At 42.1% G+C, this 14,421-nt stretch overlaps 1 protein-coding gene across 1 annotated transcript; it reads left to right on the forward strand.

The window, feature by feature from the left end:
- Positions 1–3,178: 3,178 nt before the first annotated feature.
- LOC130888202 (bile acid-CoA:amino acid N-acyltransferase-like) lies at positions 3,179–10,264 on the forward strand. Its single transcript, XM_057791123.1, has 4 exons — positions 3,179–3,227; positions 5,744–6,256; positions 8,116–8,318; positions 9,671–10,264. Exons 2-4 carry the CDS (start codon positions 5,794–5,796, stop codon positions 10,262–10,264), a joined length of 1,260 nt encoding a protein of 419 aa, XP_057647106.1. The 5' UTR covers positions 3,179–3,227; positions 5,744–5,793.
- The last annotated feature ends 4,157 nt before the right edge of the window (positions 10,265–14,421 follow it).

The raw sequence follows: 14,421 nt of genomic DNA on the forward strand, positions 1-14,421 counted from the left end.
CTCATGAATGACTATGCAACTTGGGAATGCTTTCTGCTAGTGGACTATAGTCAGCCATCATTAGAATAAAAATAAATATTTTAAAAAACAAGTAAAAACGGAATTAAAATGAACCAGTTTCTCCTGCTTGGATACAATGGCTGACAAGTGAAATATGAGAGAAGACAAGTGGACGGTGCTAATGCAGAGAAGTAATTCTACATTAGGACTGTACCTAATATTCCAGCCACTCACTGGGAAATGTCTTATTGATCAGTCTGGCATGGTTGGAGGTATGGATTCTCTTCCTGACTACATTCTTCAATCCTATATGATCTTAAGTATTTAAATTCTGGGATACTGTTTATCCACAGGGATAAACACAGGGTTTATTCACACCTCTCTGCCCCCCTGCTATGCATGTGTAATCACCCTTAGTCAACCATTCATTGTAGAGAGACATTTCTCTCCCGCCAACCAGTTCCCTGATAGTCACTATTATTAACTAGCTCTTAAATTAGCCCACATTTCTTATTTATACTCTGCCACGTGGCAGTACCTTTATTAGCATGGCACGTTCATCTCCTGCTCCCTCGGCTCCCTCTCCATCTGGCTCACATCTCTCTGACCCCACCCTTATTCCTCCCAGAATTCTGTGTCAGGATGTCTCGCTCAATCTCTTCCTGACCAGCTATTGGCCAATCAACTTTTTATTAGCAATGAATGTAATGCATATTTATAGTATACAAAGATCGTTCCACAGCAGTTCATTGCTTAACCCCTCAAAATAAATTAATAACTGTTGAGTTGTGTTAAATCAAAATGAGCTTTTGGAGAATGCCCAGGTAAGACACAAATCAAACTCCCCTCCAATATTAGGCAGAGTAACAGAATATATATATATTATATATTCCATATATATATGTGTATATATATATATATGGAATTTATTGGAATGACTTACATGCTGCAGTCCAGTTAATTCAACAATGAATGGCTGTGAATGGAAAGTCTTTGAATCCAGTAGTTTCTTAGTCCACAAGGCTGTAACGTCTCAGCTGGTCTTCAATATGAGCTGGAATCCTGAAGAAGTGAGCTCTAACAACAGTGAAAGAATGGATGTTTTATCAAGGTTAAGAGCTAGCAGGCAAAGAGCAAAGGCTTCCTTCTATGTTGCTACATAGACTTCCAGTAGAAGGTATGACCCAGAGTAAAGGTGTGTCTTCCCACCTCAAAATTTGAATTATAGGTGTGTGTCTTTCTGCCTCAAGATCCTGATCAAAGGTATGTGACGCCTATCTCAAAGGTCCAGAGTAGAAGTGGATTTAACCACTTCAAACCAAGCCAAAAAAAAAAAAAAATATTTCACAGGTGTACCCTCTATTCCTGGATTATAGTTTATTCCAGATGTAGTCAAGTTGACAACCAAGAAGAGCCATCACACCTACCTTCAACCACCCTATTTTTCTCATTTTGTTTTTATTTTATGTGTATGGGTGTTTGCCTGCATGTGCGCCTGTGCACCAATTGTGTCCCTGGTGCTGCAGATGCCAGAAAGGGCATCAGATTCTCTGGAACTGGAGCAACAGAGAGTTGGGAGTCATCGTGTGAGTGCTTAGACTCTTTCCCTGGAAGAACAGCCAATGTTCCTGACCATGAACTCATCTCTTCAGCCCCATAATGCAATTTTAAATATAATTGTGTTGAAACTTCCCATCTTGGTCACTGTTTTCCATTCATCTGATTTATCATTTGCTCCCTTGTTCCTCTGTTCCTGCTGTGGCAAATTTTATTCCCAAAGAATTGCAGAAGTGTTATGGAATATTACTTTAACTATGTAAAAGTGTGTTTGTTTGTGCTGCATTTGTTTACCTCTGCAAAGATTGTTGCTATTTCATCTTGCTTGCCTAAGGCACCTGATTGCTCTAATTAAAAACTGAACAGCCAGTAGCTAGGCAGAGGAGAGATAGGCGGGGCTGGCAGGCAGAGAGAATAAGGAGGAGGAGGAATCTAGGTTTGAGAGAAGAGAATGAGAGAGAAAGAGAGGGAGATGCCCAGGGCCAGCTAGCCAGGCTCCTGCTAGCCAGACAAGGAGGAAGCAGGAAAGTAGGGCATATAGAATGAAAGAAAGGTAAAAAGCTTTGAGGCAAAACAGGTGAAGAGCCAGGCAGTGGTGGCACTCGCCTTTAATCTCAGCACTCAGGAGGCGGAGACAGGTGGATATCTGTGAGTTCAAGGCCAGCCTGGTCTACAAGAGCTAGCTCCGGGACAGGCTCCAAAGCTACAGAGAAATCCTGCTCGCAAAACAAAACAAAACAGGTGAAGAGAAGCAGGCTAACGTGAGTTACAAGAGCTAGTAGGAGAAGCCTAAACTAAGGCCGAGCATTTATAACTAGTAAGTCTCCATGTCATGGGGACCGACAGTCTAAGAAAGCTCGCTACACAAAAGTGCCTACGCATATTCCATCCCTTCCTCCTTTCCCCCTATTGATATTTACTTTACTCTCAAAAAAGTCTCTGTTCTCCCCACTTGAATTCTAATGGAGGCTTATGCCTTCTCTGACAGAAATGAAACGACTGAGATTATAGCTTCCAGCTGCTTCTATCTCTCGCCCTTCCAGCTGTGATTTGAGGAAACACAAACAGACTCCGGAAGCGGTGTCTCCAGCTCTGTACCGACTCCGGGACACACGCAAGAGTGAATCTCAGATGATTATATTCCCTTGCCTCCGAGACTTCCATTTGAAATAACACACCATCCTACAGAGACCATTTCCTTTTGTTGTTGTTTTTCTGAGACAGGATCTCCCTATGTAGCCCAGGTTGCCTTTAACTTCACTCCTGCCTCAGTCTCCCTAGTGCTGGCTGCCTGGGAGCTCGCCACCACATCCCAGCAAAGGAGATGGTTTCAGAGGACAGGTGCCATGCAAGTCAAGCTTGTCGGGGCCTTTTCCACAGTAGCGGCCCTGCCGCTTTTATTTTTAGGCGTCTTTATCTCAGGCATTTATCCAAAGTTCAAGTTCCAAGGTCTTCTTAGGCACCTCTCTCTTTTCAGCCAATTTAGGCCTGGTTGAGGAGTGAGTTATAAAGACACGTTCCCCAGCTCTGACTGGATAGGCTGCATTGGTTAAACTCCTACGTTATCCTTAAAGTTGTTGGAGCTTTGGATTGAGAGCCGGTGGGAAGGCCTGTGCATCTGTGCTGACCCTGAACGCCTCTCCATTTCAGCTCATTGCTGCTTCCCCACTGTAAGTGATTTACTGCCTGTACCCTTCTCTATGTCACTGTTCCTTAAGTAAATCACTCTGGTGTCTGGCAGCTCTCATATCTATTCTCTCCTAGCTCCTGGGCTCTTGATAAGTACTATAAGTTATCATTATCTCTCTGCAGAAAAGCCTATATTATTTGAAGCACAGTGATATAAGAAACATACTTATCATATTTCTACCTATTTGCCATATTTCTTATATAAACTTCATAAAACAGTTACTATTTTGAACAGCTAATAGATTTTTAACTACTTTAAGTTCTCTCTCTCTCTCTCACACACACACATACACACACACACACATAAAATTAAGTGATGACATTTTGAAAAGGGCTTTTATATTTACCCAGATAATAAAGCATTCTTGCTCCTCATTTCTCAGAGGCATTAAGTTGTCTGCCTGGAATAACATCCCTTACATAGTGCATTTCTTGAAATATAATTTACCACAGGTGTACTTTCTCCTTTTCACTCTGGAAATGTCTGTCTTTTGCCTTCATGTTTAATCTGTATATTTGTTAGGTGAGGGGTTTAGATATTTTTCTTTCTTTATTTCTCTTTCCTTTTGAGCACTGAGTGTGTATTGTCTCCTGATTGTTAGTTTCTGTTTGTCCCTGTCCTCTGTAACATTGCCACTTTTCTCTGGCTATATTAACACTTGCTGTGTGTGTTACCAGTTTGACCACAATGACAGCTTTTGCTGGTTTCATCCCTGTATTTATTACATTTCTTGTGACTGCGCCATGGTGCTTTTCAATGAACTGAGGGAATTTCAGTCCTAGTTGTTGTGAGCATTCCTCCCTGTGCCTATCTCTAATATGTCTTTCTAAGGTGCCAATTATTAGAGAATTTATACTGTATATTAAGCCATATATATTAAAATGTATCCATGTCTCAAGTGCTCTAATCTTTCATCTTGATTTTTCTCTGCATAGTTTAGTTTGAGCTGTTCTTATGTCTGTGGGCTCCTTTCTATTTGCTGTCTGATGAGTCCAACATCTGACTACTTCTCTTTCTATAATAGTGATTCTTCCCTCTTGTAATCATGAGGTTTTAAACATTTATGTATAATAATAAAAAATGGGTCCTGAATAAAAATAATATCTAAAAAAAAAAAGAGGACCAGTGATGCTGCTCAGTGGGTAAAATCACCTGCTGCCAAGACTGCCAAGCTGAGCTTCATCTCTGGGGCCCACATGGTGGAAGAAGAGAGTCAGCTCCCATCAGTTCTCTCTCTGTCTCTGTCTCTCTCTCTCACACACACACACACACACATACACACATGCATGCACACACACACAATTAATAAATATAATAAAAGAGCTTGGCTGTGTTCTGTTGGGATTTGGGTCTGATCACTCTGATCTGAGTCAAGTGTGTGTTGGCTCTGGGACCTGTGACAAACTTACTGAGTTAAGTGCACACACTGACGTGACCAATTTTTGATGGTGGGTTGAAGACTTTTCTCATCAGAAGAGCCTGGATTCTCAGTGTTCATGAACTCCTTGTGAGGATCTTTGACTTTAACAGTCATTTGGTAGCCTTTTAAAACAAAACCTTTCGATTTAGAGGTCTGGAAGAAGGGTCACTAGGACTTGCGTGGCTCTGTGGTAATACTTCCTCGGCATAGGGACCTTTGCTCCTCTGTGGACATGGGTGAGTGGAGACATGCTCTGAAGGGGGAGTTTCTCAGAGTTCCATCATCGAAAGTACACCCCCTTTTCTCTTATCCTCATTTCTCTCTGCGGGGTTCCTCTTTGTCGTTTTATCCTAAATGAATAGCAGAGTAGGAGGGACATTTTCTCGCCTCCTAGGAGTAGCTATTTTGTCACATGCTGGATCTGATTCATTCAGATCGGTGGCATTCTCAGCAAAATGAGTTCAAATGAAAACAACAGAACAACCAAGGAAATAGATAAAAATCTGATGAGAGTTTTGGTTCTTGGGAAGAGTGGTCACTCTTGTGTCAACACTTAAGGGCAAGCAGATAAACATTTCAGCAAGACTTCTGGACACTTGAAGGTCTTATATGCTTCTAATTTTGTTTTAGGACTGTCTAAGTCCCCAAATCAAAGTGACAGTTGTGTCTTTTTTCTCTTAGACAGAACACACATGGTCCCATGGAAGAGATTAGGAATAGATTACCTATTCTGCACAGGAAGCTGTTCAGTCAATCAGCGTTTTTTTTTTTGACCTCACATCTCAATCCTGCTTTTCCCAGACTTGTGTACAATGAGATTGAGATATCCTCCTTCATGTCCCGATATTCATGCAAAGTTGGAGTGCTGCTTGAACTTCTAGCACCTTCCCACATGCTCTCTAACTTCTAGAAATCTGTCGAAATCTCTCTTCCAGAAAGCTGTTGATTACAAAATTATCACAGTGTATTTGCCACAAATCAATGCTGGGTTAAAACTGAATCCTAAGAGATCTGCCTCTTGCTCCTTTCTGTCATCCATTAACCTGTGTTTCATTTCTGTCTCTTTCTGTTTTGAGGTTTTGGTGAAGATATTCCTGAAGAATTGTTCGAGGTTGCCACTGCAAAAATGGCCAAGCTGATAGCCGCTCCTCTTAGTGCACTTGTTGATGAGCCTGTGCACATCCAAGTCACAGGCCTGGCACCCTTTCAGGTGGTGTGCCTCCAGGCATCCCTGAAAGACGAGAAGGGGAATATGTTTGGTTCGAAGGCCTACTACAAGGCCAGTGAAACGGGAGAGGTGGACCTGGAGCGTGATCCCTCACTTGGAGGAGACTATATGGGTGTCCACCCCATGGGTCTGTTTTGGTCCCTGAAACCCGAAAAGCTGTTGAGTCGCCTGGCGAAAAAAGATGTGAATATCCCCTACCAGGTTCACATAGAACTTTCTGAGCCACACTTTCCAATAAAAGGTATAGTTGTCAGTCCACCGATGGATAGCCTGACTTTGGAAAGATGGTACGTGGCACCTGGTGTCACAAGGATCCCAGTGAAGGAAGGCCGCCTCCGGGGAGCCCTCTTTCTGCCCCCAGGTGAGTAGAGTCACTCTGGCTGTTGTCCTTGTTTCCCTTTCGGGATGCCTCGTGCCTCTAGAAATTTAGCTTGGAGAAGGGTGTTATACAACTCTCACCATCCTACCTGAGAATCGGGTTAATTTTGGCTCAGAATAGAATTGGGTGGTATTCCGCTCTAATTCAAGTTTCATCTCCACCATTCTGAAGCTTGTTTGAGATTATGACTGTATATTGTGGAGTCCTAGCATTGGGAGGTTTCTGATTGGTTGAATGTAGGTTAAGTGTAGTTCATTAGAGCCTGGCTGACTGACGATTCCCACACAGCAGGTTTCAGGGGCTATATCACGTTAACATTCAGTTTAAGTATAGTATTAATGTTTTACTATAACAAGCTTGTTTAGATACCTTAAATAGTTTTATGCCCAGGAATAAAAATGTATACCATCCCATAGTACGTAGGGCCAAGGAACTAGCACTAAATTTTGATTCTTTAGTATCGTACTTCTGTTTAAAATCTGTACACACACACACACACACACACACACACACACATTTAGGTCTAGTCCTTTTGCCTCGAGCTAGTGTGCTGGCACCCAGCGTGTCATTTGCTATCTTCTGGGATACTGGATATGTAGAGTCTCTTGCATTACATGATCTGCTGGGGCACAAAGGAGTGATGAGATATGTTTGATCACAAAGAGGTTGAATTAGGTGTGGAAAGATTTCAAGTCCTTCATTGTTCCCTTCCTTCCCACTCATCACAAGACGCAAATTGGTCTTTATTAGTGGACTTGCATGGTCATTTCTAAGCCAAGGTATTTGTGTTGTCTCATTTCTCACACTAAAGGAAGCACAGCCATTTAAAAACTTACCAGTGCCCCTTCACGTGATGCCAGGTTTTAAATGAACGTGGCCAGTCTTCCTTTTCAGAAGTCAAGTTTCACGGCAGGGACAGTTTATGATAACCACTGTGGGTGGGCTCTGGCTCACTGTAGAAGCGCTCTGTCAACACAGAGTGACCATAGACTGACGGCCTGACATCCCTCTTCTTTCTCTGTATGCTAGGCTACACGCAGTAGAAATTAATATAAAAAGAAAGAGCTCCGCATGTCCCTCGATGTCATGGGAGGTTTTATCAACTCTTTCGTCAGTTACTGGTTAGCAGATTGTAACCGAGTAGGGTGTTTACCATCTTTTGCTTCCTAGTGCTTGGGATGAGCCCTGAGACTTAGACAAGTTAAAGGCAAATGCCCGGGGGACTGAGCTACTGAGCTGCAGCTCTTACAAGACATGTCAGCCAGTGCAACCATTAAAGGCATCACTGTACACCACTTACAAAGAGAATCTTTGTCTAACTAGACCTTGTGAGGGCTCAACTTCAAGGACATGAAGCTCTCCAAGTGGCTCCCATTCTTAAAGGTTCTACCTCTCCCAGGTAGTCTTTGGAGATAGCGTTCACCAACCTGGAGCATTTCTCACAGGAAAACACATATAAACAGCGTATTTCACATCTACGTTTAGCACTTTCATAGATTTCCTAAAGCTCATTTGTGAAACCTTGTTTGGTTAAGAAGTCTTGGCACATTTTATTCCCCTGATTTTCTTTACTCAAAGACGATGGGAATAGCCCCTCCTCTAGGCTTCAGGAATTAAATATGTTAGTGCACATAGTTTATAATAAAATCCCCAGAAATTATGTTTCATTATATATTAAGAAGACCTTACTTTTGCCCCAGATACAAGGCTGAACATTTGAATGTTCTATTTGAGAATTTCTGTATTAATTCCAAGACTCATTTCTGCCTGTTGGCTTTGTATGCATGTTGTCTTTCCCCCTTATTTTCATATGTGACCTGTTTTATGTTGTTATTTTCCAGGCGAAGGCCCTTTCCCGGGGATTATTGATTTATTTGGGAGCACTGGTGGACTGATCGAATTCCGGGCCAGTCTTCTGGCCAGTCACGGCTTTGCGGCCTTGGCTCTGGCTTACTGGGGCTATGATGACCTGCCCTCTTACCTGGAGAAGATAGATCTAGAGTATTTTGAAGAAGGTGTAGAGTTTCTCCTGAGACATCCTAAGGTAATTTTAGGCTCATTGTGTGAATACATCCCGGTGTTAGGTTAACTGCAATGCTGTATGACTTGCCTTGACTTTGAAACGGAGTCTACTGAGGCTGTCTTCTTTGCTACAAAGAAGAGTTGTCTTTTACTCTTTCTGGTTTGTACGTTCCATTTGTAACTAGTGACTAGGATTCCCCTCCCACACTCTGTGTGTCTATAAATGTATATTTATATATTTGTATATACATAGATATATGTGCATATACTAGAGAAGGATATTTGTGTACAGGTTTCTGTATTGGGGAGGGTGTGATTGCTCATGTGTGTGTGTGTTGGTGTGTGTGTGTTGGTGTGTGTGTGTGTGTGTGTGTGTACATGTTTGTGGTGGACAAAGGTCAGCCTTAGGCATTGCTCTTCAGGAGCTGCTGAGGGAGGGGGAGTTGATTGGGGGAGGGGGAGGGAAATGAGAGGCTGTGGCAGGGAGGAGGCAGAAATCTTTAATAAACAAATAAATAAAATAAAAAAGTAATAAAATAAATAAATAAAAAAGTTGTGAAGAGATGTCTTTTATGGTTAGCTAGCACGCTTGAATCACTCAGCATATTACTCTTTATTGCCTCTGTTTTAAATGTGTGAACATTCAATTTACAGCCCATTTCTTCTGAGACTCTTTGATCCTGCTGATCTGTTTGTATACATTGTTAGAGAATGTGTGATATTCTAATAATCTAGGTCTCTCCATGGACCTCGTCTCCTGTCTTTTCATTGCCTTATACAACATTACTCCTTTGCTGGGCGTGTTTGATTATTGACAATAGAAAGTGTGTTGAGACAAGCTTTTCTGAAATCTCCTTCTGAGATCAATGCTTTCCAGTCAAGCTCCATGTGCTGCCCTAACTTCCTTTCACTCTTTCCTCTTTCTGGAGGAAACTCAACTCCTCTGTAAGTTGTAAGGAAACTCACTCATTGCCTGTTCCCTGACCAACGCTATTTACAATAATACATTCACTTTGCTTGTTTTCCTGACTACACCGGTTTTGTTATTTTTGTTTGTTTGCCCTGTGGTGACTACTGCATGCTAGGGAAGGGCTCTGCCACAGACCTATATTTCTAGTACTGGCATAATATTTCTTGAAGATATTTTAAACTCAGAACAAGGCATAATGTTGAATCCAATATATCTGTAGTAAAGCTCAATTAAATAAACAAACTGTGTTCCAGAACTCCAGCTACTTGGCATGTACACAGCTGGGTGGATTCTTTAACTTTTTTTTGAACTTGCCTGTTACTATTTTTTGTTGAAGCTCTTGATTATTTCCTAATGAAAGAATAGCATCTCATTTTTTGTTTTGTTTTGTTTTTGTTTTTTAGATCTTGGGCCCAGGTGTTGGCGTCGTCTCTGTATGCAAAGGAGCAGAAATTGGACTCTCTATGGCTATTAACCTAAAACAAATAAAAGCCACTGTACTTATCAATGGGCCTAACTTTGTTACTTCTGATCCACACGTATATCACGGTCAGGTCAACCATCCCGTACCATGCAATATAGAATTTGTCACCACCAATGCCTTCGGATTTGCGGAGTTTTATCGGGCCTATGAGGAAACTGCAGATAAGGAGAGCAAATACTGTTTTCCCATTGAAAAGGCGCAGGGACATTTCCTTTTTGTGGTGGGAGAAGATGATAAAAATCTCAACAGCAAAGTCCATGCTCATCAAGCCACGGCCCAGCTGATGAAAAGTGGGAAGAAGAATTGGACCCTGCTGTCCTACCCTGGGGCAGGCCACCTGATCGAGCCTCCCTATGCCCCCTTGTGCTCCGCCTCAAGGATCCCCTTTGTGATTCCAAACATCTACTGGGGAGGAGAGGTTGTCCAACACGCGGCTGCACAGGAGCATGCTTGGAAGGAGATACAGAAATTTCTCAGGGAACATCTCCTTTCAGATGTGAGCAGCCAGCTCTGAGTGGACTCGATGGAATTCCTGGGACGTAGAGCTGTTCATCTTCTGACCAGCGCTTCTCGGTTTCCCTAGGATCTCTCCCTGGATGACAAAGGAAGGTACCACAAGAAAATGCAGGTGGGCTGAGAGTGATATTATCTTGACTTTGGACGGGAAAAAAATATTTCCCATGTAATGAAATGCCATGAAGTGAGAGTCCTACATCTGTATAAATAAAGTCTTAGACCCAACTCTCCTAAAATTTTCATCACCATAGCAATTTTCTATAATGATAATTATGAAGGATAAGCCGCAGAATACTATGCTTTATAAAAGAACCATTAAAATAATTATTGTTATTCAGTAATTTCTTAAAACTCACACTATATATACTTAGATCATCCTTATTGATACTGGAAATCAAGAGACAGGTGTTTTTTAATGCATTGTGAATGACTGAATGTATACAGGCGCAATGAATCGATTTACAAACAATTTTAACAAATGTTAATACATTACTGTTACCTCCAAACCTTTGCAACATTTCCACACCCCCTGTAACAAGAAGGGAGCAATCTGAGATCGACTTCTATGCCAATAAGAGAAGCAAGCATGATGAGGACTTCAGCCTCTAGAGTAGGGGGTCAATATCTTTGTTTTGTTTCTGTAAAGGACTATGCTGTGAATAATATCAACTTTTTCATCTATGTCTTCTGTCTGTCATTATGTGCATCCTCCTGTGATAATAAGGAACATATGTAATGAAGATGATGTCTGAATGCCAATTAAACTTTTAATCCTGCACATTAAAATTTACGTTTAATAGTTTTGTGTCGAAAATAGTAATTTTATCTAAAGCTTTTCAAGTATTGCACATAGAAATCACTGTTAATCCATGGGCAGAGCAAAAATAGCTGCAGGCTCACAGGGCATAATTTCTAGAGTATTCCAAATGACCATTAGGCGTCTCTAGAAGACGAACCACAGCACAAATATTCCTGAGCTACTAAATTGCAATGGATGGGAGTGGAAGGTTATTAACTGGTGGCTAATAGGGTGAAGATAAATATGTACAATTACACTTCGGATCATTTTTGAAGCATGGTGGGGAACCAGTGAAGAATTAGCATCGCAGAAAGGTGAGGACACTTCTCGTGCATCTGCCTGAATTCTTTTATTTCTGTCTGCCTTGGGATGCTTTCTCCTGTTTAGATAAAAAAACAAAAAATATATTATCTATTTCGGGTGGAACAAATTGCCCCCTCCTCTCTCACTTTTCACACAGGTGGTCAATCAGAATACCTCAACTTGATTCTAATAACCCGGTAACTGCAATGATGGATACTTCCAACAGCATGGTGTGTAAGACCTCCATGGCAGGTGAAGTTTTCTTACTCCCAGTTTGGGGTTATAAGGATGAAGTCTCTGCTTATAATGTATAATGTTGGCATTTTTTTTCTGGTGTGTATACCCCTAAATTATATTCTACGAGATTTCTCTTAAATAAATTATAATTAGTTTTCTTCTTTCATAATTACTAGAATGTAATGTGGTAGCCCTCTGGATAACAAGATATGGTCCCCACTAGTATCAATTGTTCATTTTTATTTTCTCTCCTTGTTCAGGTTTGTACTTAATGTTCGTCAGATGAACTCAAATGTGACAGGATAACTCAACAAACAAGAGATAGAGAACAGATATATTTGGCTCACAATTCCAGAGATTTTAATTTATGGTCACTGGTCCCTGTGTCATTGGATCATTTGGTGGCTCAATAGAATATGATGCCCAGTTACATGTGATAGAGTCAGCTGGCTCACGTCCTTGCAGACAGGAGACAGAAGTGGCCAGGAACACAATGTCCCTTTGAAATTCAAAGGGACCTACTTTCTTCAACAAGGCTGTTTCTCTTAATAGCTCATTGAGTATAAACTCATCAATGGATTAATTTTTTGATGAGATTCACATTCCCATGATCAAGTCAGCTGTTAACAGTGCTGACAGTTTGGGCCCAAGCTTTCAACACATGAGTTTTCGATGCACGCCTGTCTTAGTTAGGGTTTCTATTCCATTCAAACAACCATATTCCACTGCCTGACCCCCATAAGCCTGTAACAATAACATAATGCAAAATGCAATCTCTGTAATCCACTATAATATAAAAATTAAAAAAACAGATCACATACTTCCAAGATATAATGGCACAGAATGGTTATACATTGAGATGGGAGAAGGACAGAGAGGGAGAACAAGGAAAGAGATGTCTTGATTGAGGAAGTCATTATGAGGCTAGCGAGAAACCTGGCGGTAGGGAAATTTTCAGGAATACATTTACCATTCTGGCTTGGCAAACCCTAGATTCTACATCTCCATGTCTGATGTCAAAACACTTTTCAGATCTCCAATTCCTTTCAGCTTTGTTGACACCAACACACTTCTTTGTTTTGGGCTGGTTCCACTTCCTGATAGCAGCTCTCCTAAGCAGGTATCTTACGATTCTACTAGCATCTCCAACACGGGGTCTAAACGACAACCCAGGCTTAAGTCACACAGCTTCATACAACTGTTTCTCTGGTCCTCCATTCAGGGACACCTGACACAGGCTTTGCCTCAGCAGCTTTCATTAGTCATGGAGGAATATTCTTTAAGTCCTTTCTTCTATCCTTGACTCCAAAGCCAGAACTATGTTGCTGAAGTTGCGAAGTTACGCTGCTTGCTGGGGGTGGAACATGGTCTCTTCATTCAATTACATCTTCTCCAGTTTTCTGTTTTCAATGGTTTTTGTCACTGCCTAAGCTTGACTGTTCTGGAACTTGCTCTGTAGACCAAGTTGGCACTTGCACTGGGATTAAAGGTACACACCACTACACCTGGCTCTAAACTTTCTTTAGTTCCTTTTCACAAGTTGGAAATTTAGCTGGGTGGAATCTTGCCCGGAGGTCACTACTCCCCTTATTCCTTAATGGAATCTCCTTGAATATAGGATTTAGCTCCATTCCACTTTCTGGTGTTCCTTTTCTCTTCAAATATTTTTCCTTGCTCAGATTGCTCCTTTTCATTGTAAATCTTCATTAGAGTGGCCACTAATAACCACGTGATAGAGTCTATACTAGGCTGTTTCAAGATTTCCTCTGCTGGTAACCCAGACCAGAAAGACAAACATGATATGTACTCACTCATAAGTCTATATTAGATATAAAGCAAAGAATAACCAGCCTGTGGTCCACAACCCCAGAGAAGCTAGGTAACAAGGAGAACCCTAAGAGACATACATGGATGGATCCCCCTGGGAAGGGGAAATAGACAAGATCTCCTGAGAAAATTGGGAGCATGTGGGGAGAAGGGAGGCCAGAAGATGAGGGGGGAGAATATGAGGGAATGGAATGGTTGAGATGGGGGAAGGACAGAGAGGGAGAGCAAGGAAAGAGATATCTTGATTGAGGGAGCCATTATGAGGCTAGTGAGAAACCTGGCACCAGGGAAATTTCCAGGAATCCACAAGGATGACCCCAGCTAAGAATCTAAGCAATAGTGGAGAGGGTGCCTGAATTAGCCTTCCCCTGTGATCAGATTAATGACTACCTTAACTGTCATCATAGAACCAACATCCAGCAACTGATGGAAGCAGATGCAGAGATCCACAGCTAGCACCAGGTTGAGTTCCCAGAGTCCAGTCCAAGAGAGGGTGAAGTGATAATATGGGCAAAGGGGTCAAGACCATGATGGGGATACCCACAGACACAGCTGACCTGAGCCAGTGGGAACTCACTGGCTCTGGACTGACAGCTAGGAAACCTGCATAACATCAAACTAGGCCCTCTGAATGTGGGTGACAGTTGTGTGCCCAGGGCAGACTGTGGGGCCACTGGCAGTGGGGCCAGGATTTAATTAGTGCTTGAACTGGTGTTTTGGAGTCCATTCTCTTTGGGGGTTACCTTCCTCAGCCTAGATATAGGAGGAGGGCTTTGGTCCTGCCTCAAAGTGATGTGTCCGCCTTACCCTCTTCTGAGGAGTGATTGGTGGTGGTAGTGGGGGGAAGGTGGGGGGAGCTGGAGGAGGCAAGGGAGTAGGAACAGGGATTGGTATATAAAATGAGAAAGATTGTTGCTGGGCGATGGTGGCGCACGCCTTTAATCCCAGCACTCGGGAGGCAGAGGCAGGCAGATCTCTGTGAGTTCGAG

This window comes from Chionomys nivalis, chromosome 16 (genome assembly GCF_950005125.1).
Source record: "Chionomys nivalis chromosome 16, mChiNiv1.1, whole genome shotgun sequence".
NCBI lineage: Eukaryota > Metazoa > Chordata > Mammalia > Rodentia > Cricetidae > Chionomys > Chionomys nivalis.